Raw genomic sequence first — 12,014 nt, 5'->3', positions numbered from 1 at the left:
GGTTTATCATATAGTCGCTGCATATTTTTTTAGAGTTACTGTTGCTGCAAAATTGACGTAGTTACAATTTTGGTTGAGAGTTTTGGGCACAGTCGGGTTCTGAACAAGCTGTTCATTTTGGTTCCATCTCTTCCATTATTGTACCCAATAAGATTTGTTTTCCCAAACATCTAAAACTGAAGGTAAAACATATTGTACATGGACGTTAGAAATATATGCGACACTTCTTATTTCAACCCTCTTTGCCTTTTTTTTTTGGCTGAAAATACATCGACCCAAATTTATGGTCTGTTACACGATTTCTCATTCGAATTTTACTTGCACTTAGCAAAGTTTTGGAGCAATGTTTTGTTCCTTGATGACAGTGGATGATCTTTGGAATACCTTTTCATTTTTCATCGTATTTTTATTATTTTTGTACCTAATGAAGTGTTGTAAGGGTCTAGAATTGCAAGTGTATTCTGAGTGTCATGGAACCCAGCTACCAATGTAACCTAGTGATCGTACAAAGAAATGGCGCTCACAGGATAATACACAACTTCAAACTTAAAATATTGTAACAATATACACAACTTCAAACTTAAAATATGTAACAGTATTATATTCTCGTTGCAACTAGCAACACGGGCATGATCTTTTTTTTTTTTTTTTTATCGGAACACGGGCATGATCTTAAAACAGCAACACCTCCCAGTAAGTCATTATAGCGAGGCCTGAGTAAAAGGACGACCCAAAGCTCAGTACAAACCAAGAGACCCTACCAGTAAACAAATAAGGCCCATCGAAGACCAAAGAGAGCCGACCAGGAATCGGAAACAAATAAGGCCTCGAAGCCCATGTAACAAATTTGCTTTGCTTTGGTTGGGGCGCGCCAGGCCTTGCCAGCAGTGCAACGGCTGGGCGACGCGCGAGGACTCCAGTGGCAAGCCACTGGTGGTGGACCCTCCCCCACAAAAAATAAATTTAATATCGAAGTGGGCACATGGCCCACATATTAGATATTAAACTGATAAGAACAGATACTACACTTGATCTTAGCCAAAAGGCCGAGAAAGGTATGAGTTGCTCAGGTGCCGTGCCCCCTGTTTTGTAGCTCCCTCCCTCCGCGCTCCGCTCTCGGTAGCCGAGGTGGGGCTAAACTGCTGCTAACGCTTTCCCTCTCCAGCAAACGCAGCGGCTGCGGGCGGGCAACCAGAGCGATGAGCGCAAAACTGGGCCGTGTTGTATTATCGGGCTTCGCATCGCGTCCGGCCCATTGCTTGTTTGACGCCGCGAAGAGCATCATCGATTGGCCGACCGTCTGTTCTGTTCAGCTCCTCGCCGAGTCTCCGTCTCACAGCTACTCACTCGAGCATTTGACATTTTTTATTTTCTCATCACTCACTCACCAAGTCACCATCAGGCATACATCGAATCATTGCTGGAGGCGACTAGTGGAAAAGATAAGGTCCACCTGATATCATGAAAATTATCTCTAAGGTAATATTTATAGATTGACATTGTTGGGTTTTTTTTCTCTCATAAAAGAACATCCCTCGATCATTCGGTTCCTCTACAAAGCAAACAATCCCAAATAGTGTGACCCCGCTTACTGACGCAAACGATCCCAAATTTAACCACATAGTGTATATGAAAAAAAACTATTAATATTTTTATGCATAAAAAGGATCACTCGATTAATCGTAGACTATATTTCATAATAAAATTATTTAAAAATATAAATTTTATTTTTGTAACCTATTCAAACTTAGAATTGTGTGGCCCGACTTGATTAGGCCCTATTTGTATTCACTATCTGATAATAGTTAGCTGGCTAATAACTCATTTTCTGATTTGGTCGGGATAGTTGTTATCGAAAGGTACAACTATCAATTAGCTAATCTATTATCTATACCTATTTTGATCCAAAAAGGATAATTATTAGCAGACAAATACTATCTATAGAGATCCAAACAGGGCCTTAGTGGTTACATGAGATAGTTCCATATATAATGGATGTATGGATCTGCTTTGGTTAGGCTCTGTTTGGAACACGTGATTTTTTTCCCGTTCTTGTGTTTTCCTACGAAATTGAACTGATTCTTGTGAAATTTCTTACGATTCCTGTGAAATTCCCGCATTCCAAATAGTGGTCACATGAGATAGTTCAAATAAGATTCAACTTCAATTTCCCTAGGGTAAAACACCACTTCAAATGTAGTAGCCCAACTTACATGAAGAATGCTTTTCATTCAGAAAGCTGCATCATGCTGGTGATGACGAGATAAATTGGCTCTCACGCTAAAAAAAAAAGAAAAAAAAATCTTTCACGTAAAGGGACCAGGGCGAGTAGCCAAGGAGAATGTTGACCAAACTATCAATATAATTTCTTTTACCCCTATATATGTTAAAGAATCAGATACAATCTGCAGAGGAACGAACTACTCCATCTTTCCCTGTAAATAAACCGTCTTGATATGAACAGATTCAATAAACATCTTCTCGCGGAAGCTTTTTAATGCAATACTTCTGCCAATAATGCTGAACGCCATGGAGATGAAGTATGTGACCACAACATCTTGTGGATTGAAGCAAAGCTGCCAGCAGCTTGGACTTCCCATGGCAGGCCACCCACTGGTCACCACCCGACGGGTCCAAAGGAACGACCGCCACCGGTCATCGTTGCCAAGCTCAACCCACGAAGAGCAGCTCTGACTTCCAGTCGCAAACCCATGCCTCGCATCGAGGCTGCGGCGATAATCCAGATGCGACGCCTTCAGGAAGGGAGCGACGCCGATGGCGCCACCGTTGCACGTCCAAAGTGGACCGGGTTTTCACCCTTGGATGACATGCTAGAGGGGAACACGACGCCCCCAACAGGGAAACGACGCCCAATGGCGTTGCCATCGCAAGTCTTTCGCCCAAGAACCCTCTAGCACGAACGCCGGGTCGCGAAGCCGGACCCCCTGCCAACCAACACCGCCATCGTCGCCATCCCGCTGCCCCACGGAAGCCCCTTCAGAGGGGCATCGACGCGCCGGCTGCACGCAGCAGCCGCACAGCTGCGTCGGCCGTCACCCCCTCCGTCCGGGCCACGCATAGCCGGACCTGGCTCCGCCGCTCGCGTCCCAGTGCCGCACGACGAGGCCGCCACAGACCATCTTCGCCGGCCCAGGCACCCACCGATGTCACAGTCGACCTCGCCACCAGCCACAACAGGGCGTGTGCCCCACCATCTCGGGCGCCGCCCCCTGCCCTGGGACCGCCCGCGGAGCCCCCCAGCAGATCTTGGGCCGCTCCGGGCGCCCTGGCCTAGAGCCACCACCATTGGCCGACCTGGCCGGCCGCCGCCGCCGGCGCTGGCAGGAGCCCCGCCTGCCGGACCTTGCCACGGGATGGCCAGATCCGGACGAGCAGAGCCAGATCCACCGCCGCTTCGCCGGAGAAGGCCACTGCCGCCCGTTGACTGCCGAGCTTCGCGCCTCCTCCCTAAAAACGGATCCAGGGAGAGGCCATCGCGCTGCGCTCCCAGCGCCCGCCGTCCAGCCCTGGCTTGGCACCACACGAATCCTCGCCGGAGCAGCCAGGGCGCGGTGCCCCCTAGCAGATCTTGGGCCGCTCCGGGCGCCCTGGCCTAGAGCCACCACCATTGGCCGACCTGGCCGGCCGCCGCCGCCGCCGCCGCTGGCAGGAGCCCCGCCTGCCGGACCTTGCCACGGGATGGCCAGATCCGGACGAGCAGAGCCAGATCCACCGCCGCTTCGCCGGAGAAGGCCACTGCCGCCCGTTGACTGCCGAGCTTCGCGCCTCCTCCCTAAAAACGGATCCAGGGAGGGTGAGATCCCCGCCGCCGCCGTCCTTGGGAGCCGCCCGGGCTTCCAGTGGCCGCCTCCGGCGGCGGCGAGGCGCTGGGACAGGTGAGGAGGGGCGGCGCCGGTGGCTGGAGGTGGTAGCCGCCCGTGTCGCTCGTACGGAGAGCGACGCGGGGGCAGGGAAGGGTAGGGAGTGTCGCTGTGGAAGCTTTTCCATCTACAGTTAATGGACTTCATCCTTGTTTTGCCTTCATTTCTCGTTCTCGTGAAGCAATCAGGAGATCAGAACTGTACCGGTGGTTGTGGTAGCATATGCTGATGATATTCATCTTCAATCAGCTACCTGGTTGCTGCTGCACCTACGCTGTACAATAGCAGCACATGTAGGCATGCGAAATTACCATCAAACACATGGTCACTTCGAGTGACTTCAGATCACTAACTGCAGAATTTGGTTTATCTTGCTGCAGTCCAAACTCACCAACCAGTGTTAACCATCGATCATATGAAATCAAAGGTACTTCTTCCAGGTCACTAAATTCTTTTAGCACTCCACATATGGTGACACAGGATTTGTGAGTGGTAAAGTAGTTGAAACCAATTCTGAAATATGTGGAACTCTCGAGAATACATGGAGTCTTTGTCCAGAAGGTTTTCCTAACTCTACTCTGTCAATCATCATCCTCACTCTTTGCATCCTCTACCATCCCGGCCTTTGCATAAATGTTTGACAGTGTCATAGAATTTCCAGCATTCTGTGGCTCCACCTGAACCGGATGCTCTAGTGCAATCCTTCCAGATTACACATTGTGATGCATCCTACTTACAGACACCAAAGCACCCCCAGACAACTGCATTTGGTCTCACTGACATCCGACAGATAAATTCCAAGGCCTCCACGAACCTCCTATCACGTTCAAGCAAATCCACAATGCGGGCACACTGTTCAGTAGTTATGACGAGACCAACAACTGACAGAAAGCGCTGCAATAGTTGAAGCCCTTCATCAACCAAGCCACAATGAAAGCATACCATGAGAATAGCCGTGAATGTCAGAGTCTGGCTTCATAACACAGTGCAACATCATGTCCACAACTCTGCAAGTTGAACTATCCAAATTGAGCAGATACCAGAACATGTAGCCACATAAAATTACCACACCATCAAAACATACAGTCACTTCAGAACAGATCACTAATCGCATGATTTGGTTTTCCCAGCTGCAATCCTTTCTTGCAAACCAACATTAACAATCAATCATATAAATCAAAAGTAGTCTTTCAGGTCACTAGATTCAGTTAGTGTTCGACAATTAGGGTGACACGAGATTTGTGAGTAGTAAAGTAGTCGAAGCCTACCCTCTTTGATACGTGCAACTCTGCTGAGTCCATGGAGTCTTATGCTTTATTACAAAACTTCCACGCAGCTTTGTCCAGAAGGTTTTGCTAACTCTACACCATCAATCATCATCCTCACTCTCTTTGCATCTTCTACCATCCCAGCCTTTGCATATATGTTTGACATCGTCACAAAATTCCCAGCATTCTCAGGCTCCACCTGAACCAGCTGCTCGAATGCAATCCTTGCAAATTCCATGTTGTGATGCATTCTACTTGCGGACAGCAAAGCACCCCAGACAACTGCATTTGGTCTCACTGACATTTGACCGATAAAATCCAAGGCCTCCATGAACCTCCCAGCACGTGCGAGCAAATCCACAATGCAGGCACACTGCTCCATGGTTGGGATGAGACCAACAATTGACACAAAGCGCTGGAATAGTTCAAGCCCTTCATCAACCAAGCCACAATGGCAGCATGCCATGAGAATGGCCGTGAATGTCACAGAGTCTGGCTTCATACCACACTGCAACATCATGTCCACAAGCTCAAGGGCCCTTTCTCCATATCCATTCTTCGCAAACGCTCCGATCATCACATTCCATGACACAACATCCTTCCTTACAGTCTCCAGGAACACCCTCTCCGCATCGGTGACACAGCCGGCACGCGAATACATGCTCATCAATGCATTCCACAAAATGGCTTTCGAAGAACCACCGTGACTACTCACTATAGTCCCATGGACCTGCCTGCCGGACTCCATGTCACAAGACCCCAGCACCACCACAGCTGTGCGGGCATTCCCTCGAACACCTCTCGAGCGCATCTCCCGGAAGCAGACCCACGCCTCACCGTCCATCCCGGCACTGGCGAACCCGCCGATCATGGAGTTCCAGGACACCACGTCCTCGCCGTCCATGTAGCCGAACACCCTCCTGGCCGCACCGACCTTCCCGTGTCTCGCATAGAGCGCGACCAGCGCCGGACCTGCCGAGGCGTAGAAGGCCAGCGCCGCCACGGTTTTTAAGCCGTAGGCGTGCGCCGCGCGCGCGTGGAGTAAGGCGGACGCGCGGCGGCAGCATGAGACGAGGCAGGAGAGGAGCTCGGCGTCGGGCGCGACCGCGGACGCGGCGGCGGCGAAGAGGGAGAGCGCCTCGTGGGGACGGCCGTGGCGGGACAGCGCGGAGAGGACGGTGGTGTAGGAGGCGGTGGAAGGGTGGCTGAGGAGGTAGAAGGCGCGGAGCGCGGAGGGGAGGAGGTCGGCGTGGGAGTAGGCGGAGATGAGGGCGTTCGAGGCCGGGAGGGAGGCGGGGAGCGCGCCGAGCTTGAGGCCCGCCGCGTGGAGGGCGGAGACTGCGCGCGCGGCGAGGAAGGAGGAGGTGCAGGAGGTGGCGGAGAGGAGGAGGCGCGGGAGAAAGGACGGATCGAAGGGGATGCCGTGGCAGTCGCCGACGGCGGGCGGCGCGATCGGGCTCGCGGGGTGGTGTTCGTGCATAGGTGCGCGCCGGGGCCGCGCGGGGTTGGAGAACACGAGGATTTGGATTGGTTGGGTGGACTGTGTAGTAGTGCTATAGATCAGAATCAGAAGATCCATCAAACCGAACGGATCAAGTTTATTTCCACGTTAATCCAACGCCCGACACTAGCAATGAATGAGTGAAAAGGCTTGAAACCTGGAATATTTGATTTGCTCAAGGCATCGTTCGGTTACGGGGAAACAGTGCCATGGAACCGTTCCTATTCTGGTAGTTAAATTTATATAACGGTGAATAAGTGAAACGATTTCTGGCCAGAAATCTCCCTAACCGAACGGACCCTAAGTGCTTTATTCAATCCGAATTTGGCATTTTTCAATTTATGCTTGAACAAAAAAGTATCAATTCGATGGCGTCGCGCGGGTCGTCCAATTTAGCTCAAAAAGTTCTGCATTGTCACGAGACTCATCGTATGTCGGGCGGTCGATGCCGTTTGGATCTTTAGGCAAGGGAGAGTATCGAGCTATATATACGACTAACATTTAGATACTGATGTGTGAGTTTATACGTGAAATGATTGACACTGGACAGGCTGTTGTGAGACCTCGAGTGGAACCTCGACTTGTCTCCTGCTCCGTCAAATTCCAGCCTTTGGAATTTGGATAGGATTAATCGCCGCCGAACTTTAGGCCCCGTTTAGTTCCACCCAAAAACCAAAAATTTTTGTATAGTAATCGTCACATCGAATCTTGCGGCACATACATGGAGTACTAAATGTAGACGAAAAAAAAAACTAATTACACAGTTAGCCGAGAAATCGTGAGACGAATCTTTTAAGCCTAAATAGTCCATAATTGGACAATTTTTGTCAAATAAAAACGAAAGTGCTACAGTAGCCAAAAGCCAAAAATTTTCGGAACTAAACACGCCCTTAGACAATCGGTGACAATAATGTAGGAGTAGATGGCAGACTGGGATGCCTTGCTGGAGTTGCGTACGCGACGAGGCCAGCTCGATCAAACGTGGTGTAATTGAGCTGGCCAACTTATCCACGGTCCCGGGCCCTAGGCCACAAACGCAGCAGGATGTGGGGAGCCGGAGCTCGAGCTTGTAGGAGCTGCACTTGCTTGCGTACCAGGCCTGGCCACAGGCACAGCAAAATAGACGCATCAGGGGCATGTTTAGATAGGACCCTGGACGTGTTGTCTGGGCTTTTCAGCCGTCTGTGACTTGCCTATGACCTAATAGCAAAATTGTCTGGTCAGGTAAGTCTATTTTTTATATCTTGTTTGGTTGACGTCTTGGAAGTAGACAGAGGGACGGGGCAACGTTTGATTGATGTGTCTCACGTGGCTTCCTGTAGGGTGATTAGGTCTAGGCAAGTTGGATTGGAGCCCAGGCAGTCGATTTCCTACGCTTGCTCACAGGCAACTATCACAGGCAACTCATAGCGGGCAGATTTCTCAGGATGCCAATCAAATGAATCACAGAAAGATTACAGACAAATGTCCAGTCCAGTCATTTCAGTCCACGTCTTTATCAAACATGCCCCAGTTGCCTGGGACAGTCGCGTATACTCCGTCCGTGCAAATCATCGTATCGTACGCACGCTGAGGGAGGCGTTCGGCAGCTTCGAGTTCGAGCCTTCGAGGTCGAGGCCAACAGGCCCTTTAGGTAGCCCATCAAGCGTCCAAGCCCAAAAAACCCGCTTCGCTCTTCCGTCCCGTTCCCGTGGACCGTCTCCTCCCTCCTCCCTTTGCCGCACCGGAAAACCGCCTCTCTAGTCTCTCTCCCGGTCTCGCCTCTCTTCTCCGGCGAATATTCCCCGCGCCGCGTGCCCTCTCGCTCGCCTTCCTCTCCACGGCAACAGGACAAACCCGCCCGTCGCTCGCCCCGCCCGAATAACGCAGATAATCACACCCTACCGAAGAGGAGAAGCCACCCCGCGCCGGCAATGCTGCGACGCGTCCTCCTCCGCCGCCGTTTCCACCACCACCGCCACCGGCTCCGCCTGCTCTCCACCACCCCCACACCCACCCCACACGCCTCGCCCGCACCCTCCGCCCCCTCCACCTCGGCCTCCTCCCTCCCGATCGCCGCCACGCCCGCGCCGCCGCCTCTCCCCGCTCCTCGCCTTCTCCACGCTCTCCCTCGCCGCCGCGGGCGCGGTCTACCTCACCACCGACAACCTCGAGGAGACGCTGCAGCGGTCCAGGGACTCCGCGGGCCGCGTCGTGGAGCGGATGCAGCACACGTGGACGGCCGCGCGGGTGCTCTGGAAGTCGCTCCTGTCCGTGCTCTCGTCTGCCAACCATGAGGTGCGGTCCGGGTTCGAGCTGCGGGTCGCCGCGCTGCTCGCCGACATCGCGGCCGCCAGCGCCGCGCGCCGCGCGGCCATCGTCTCTGCGGGCGGCGGCGCCGTCCTCGACTGGCTGCTCGAGAGCGTCGTGCGGGGGGCCACGCAGGCCGAGGCTGCCAGGGCGCTCGCGCACCTGGTGGCGGACCCCTGGGTCGCGCCCGCCGTTCTCGGCCGCCCGCACGCCGTGCCATGCCTTCTCCAGTTCATCTTCTCGTACCAGCCCACGCGCGGCAAGAAGGTAATGGCTGATCTTACTTTTGGAGTTCTATTTTCTGATTGCTTTGCTTTGTCTGATTGACATAATGTAGGTTGGTCGTAGAAGCTCGGAATAGGTGATTATGTGCTGTAGTTGTATCCAATTTGTGATTGTTGCTGTAACCATTCCATGAAATCGATATGTTAAGCTGCAATACTTCTTCATACTTTTTATATACCCCGTAGCATCAAGTGATGTTTATGTTTTCTAGCCAGGCATATTGATTTGGCGTTGCCCAGTTTGTAGCAAGGACGTAGGGTATTCGTAAGCTGTGTCGTAGGATTCAAATGGTGAGATGTTGTGTGAATATAACTCGTTGCCTACTGCCTAGCTCATAACAAGTGGAAATGAGTTTGAGCTCATTTTTTGCAATGCCATGTCTTCAATTGGTATTGAATCTCTGCCTGGTTGCTTGAGTTATTTCTACTGAATGTAGCCGAATGTGGTTCCAGTTCTGAACCTGCAAATTGTCTGTGCAAATTTGTCATTGTTGGCTTTGTCTTAGGGCCCTTAAACTTAACACTTGGAGATGCTTTTTCATGTACGGAAATTACAAACTTATCAATTATGAAAGGCAAAGGCAAACACAATAGTTGACATGATGTGAGGCAAATTACAACAAGAGAACTAGTGTGATCTGTGGGCAGCATATTTACATGTCCTTTGCTTAAGACGATTAATCTACTAGGAAGTAGTCTAATGTCGATCTTATACTTCTTTCATGTGCTAAAATGATCTGGCATCAGTAGGGGAGTGTTGATATTTTTTTTCCTGTATGTCAATTAGTTGCAAAATACAGAAAATAGCATAAACAGGTTTTTATTCTGTTTGGTTTCTACAAGGTAAAAACTGTATGAACATTTTTTAAGCTTAATTATTTTATTGAATATATATCAATCTTCTCAGGCACAATTTATTTTCTTAACATTCTAGCTTTTCCACTTCCATGGACACTTATCTGCTTGTACCCAAAATATTTTCAATTTCGAAACAGAAATCTTCATTTGATGGTTCAGATCATTCTAAAGGGAGGAGCATGCTTGTGGCTGCACTTATGGATATCATCACGTCTAACTGCGACAATGCAGACTACTCGTTTAAGCCTTTGCTGCCTGCTGATGCTGATACAAGAGATATTGCAACAGCAATTGAAGTTATTGAGCAAGGGGGGATGCATTTTGATGACCATGAGGATAATGGCAGTAATGATGGTGACACTGGATTAAAGGGGATAGGTATTAAGGTGCTTGGTGGAACCACAATATTGGGATTCTCTAGAGGAAATAACTCATTGGAGTTGGATAACTCAGACAATGATATTTTGGATGTACCATATGATAGTAGAAGATTTGTGGTGGAACAGACTGCTGCTGAGTCTCCACTGCTTGGGAAATCAAGCTCTTCTGCTGTCCCAGGGCTTTGGGATGATTTGCAGAGGGAGCATGTAGCTGTACCTTTTGCTACATGGGCTCTTGCAAACTGGGCTATAGCTTCAGATCTGAATCGCACTCGTATTCAAGAACTTGATAGTGACGGGCATGCAGTCGCAACTGCGCTGAAAGCAGCTGAAAGAACTGTAAAGTGGCATGGAACTCTGGTGGCTCGAGCTCTTTTAGAAGACCAGAATTTGGCCTTGGCTCCATCGGTTCCTGATTGGTGCTCTAGTCTTCTTTCTACAGCTTCTCAGGCTACTGCAAACAATGACATGCCATTGGGTCAATTGTCATTATCAACGTTCCTATTATCTATGATGCGGTGTAATGAGTCAAAATTTGTGATAAGGCAGAAGGGCCTTCATCCTCTTCGTAGTATTGCAAAAAAGATAGAAAATCAGAATGGCCAGAACAGTATGAAAGAATCAATAGCAAGTGCTCTGAGTTTGCTATATGCTGGTGAAGTTCCTTTATCACTTGAGGAATCTCAAAGATGGTCTGGCATTCTTCTTAGATGGCTTTTTGATAAATCTGTTTACTTCATGCTACAGTATTCTGCGTTGCTGCAGTGCTGACGTGTGGAAAGGGTGCCTGAGCTGCGTTTGCAGAGTAGCGAGCGAGCGGCGTGCTCAGCGGGCTGAGCTTATGAGTGAGATTAATGCGCAGCGTGTGCGATGTTGTTGCTACGATCGGTCGTCGCTATGCGCGTGCTGCGCGGGCTAAGTAGAGTAGTGTGCCTTGTGCGCGCTCTGGGAATTAGGAAAAAAATGAATAGCGAGAGATGGAGTTGGATCAGGATGACAATAGTGAGTTGAGCTATGCTAGAGAGTATTTGAACAAGGAATAAATTAGAGCTCAAATTAATAATTAGTGCAATAAAATTTAATTTCTCATTTTACCACATGCAATAATACGTAAACATGATGCTCATAACATGATTTTAGCTAAAAACTGTACAGTGTAACACCGAAGGTGTTATAAATCTACCTCCCTAAAATAAGATCTTGACTCGAGATTTCATGTGCCTAGTGTGAGAAGAAGGTAGAAAATACATTTCGATGCAGCAACTAACTATCAGAACCAGAGAGGTGGGAGTAATGCTTTAATAGGTAACTTTCTTGTTCCCATGTGGCCTCATCCTCTGAGTGGTTTTGCCATTGCACTTTGTAGAACTTTACCACACTGTTCCTCGTCACTTTTTCTTTCTCATCTAGGATTTTTACACGATGCTCAACGTAAGTCAAATCTGGTTGAAGGGGAAGCCCTTCAATTTCCACAGCTTCATCAGGCACCTGCAGATATTTCTTCAACTAGGAGACGTGAAACACATCATGCACCGTAGACAAGATATCGAGGA

General features: G+C 49.7%; 2 protein-coding genes and 1 non-coding gene across 3 annotated transcripts; 1 reads left to right on the top strand and 2 right to left on the bottom strand.

Moving 5' to 3' along the window:
* Window positions 1–861: 861 nt before the first annotated feature.
* Window positions 862–1,059, bottom strand: LOC136540974 (U2 spliceosomal RNA). Its single transcript, XR_010780091.1, has one exon. It is a non-coding gene; the product is annotated as a U2 spliceosomal RNA (small nuclear RNA).
* Window positions 1,060–2,570: 1,511 nt separating this feature from the next.
* LOC136535600 (pentatricopeptide repeat-containing protein DOT4, chloroplastic-like) lies at window positions 2,571–6,688 on the bottom strand. Its single transcript, XM_066527915.1, has one exon. It carries the CDS (start codon window positions 6,627–6,629, stop codon window positions 5,199–5,201), a length of 1,431 nt encoding a protein of 476 aa, XP_066384012.1. The 5' UTR covers window positions 6,630–6,688; the 3' UTR covers window positions 2,571–5,198.
* A 1,549-nt stretch (window positions 6,689–8,237) lies between these two features.
* On the top strand, window positions 8,238–11,492 carry LOC136540519 (uncharacterized). Its single transcript, XM_066532521.1, has 2 exons — window positions 8,238–9,206; window positions 10,219–11,492. The coding sequence occupies exons 1-2, from the start codon at window positions 8,853–8,855 to the stop codon at window positions 11,230–11,232; spliced, it is 1,368 nt and encodes a 455-aa protein (XP_066388618.1). The 5' UTR covers window positions 8,238–8,852; the 3' UTR covers window positions 11,233–11,492.
* Window positions 11,493–12,014: the final 522 nt, after the last annotated feature.

Source organism: Miscanthus floridulus, chromosome 2 (genome assembly GCF_019320115.1).
Source record: "Miscanthus floridulus cultivar M001 chromosome 2, ASM1932011v1, whole genome shotgun sequence".
NCBI classification, from domain to species: Eukaryota; Viridiplantae; Streptophyta; class Magnoliopsida; order Poales; family Poaceae; genus Miscanthus; species Miscanthus floridulus.
This window is presented reverse-complemented; position numbering and strand designations above follow the sequence as displayed.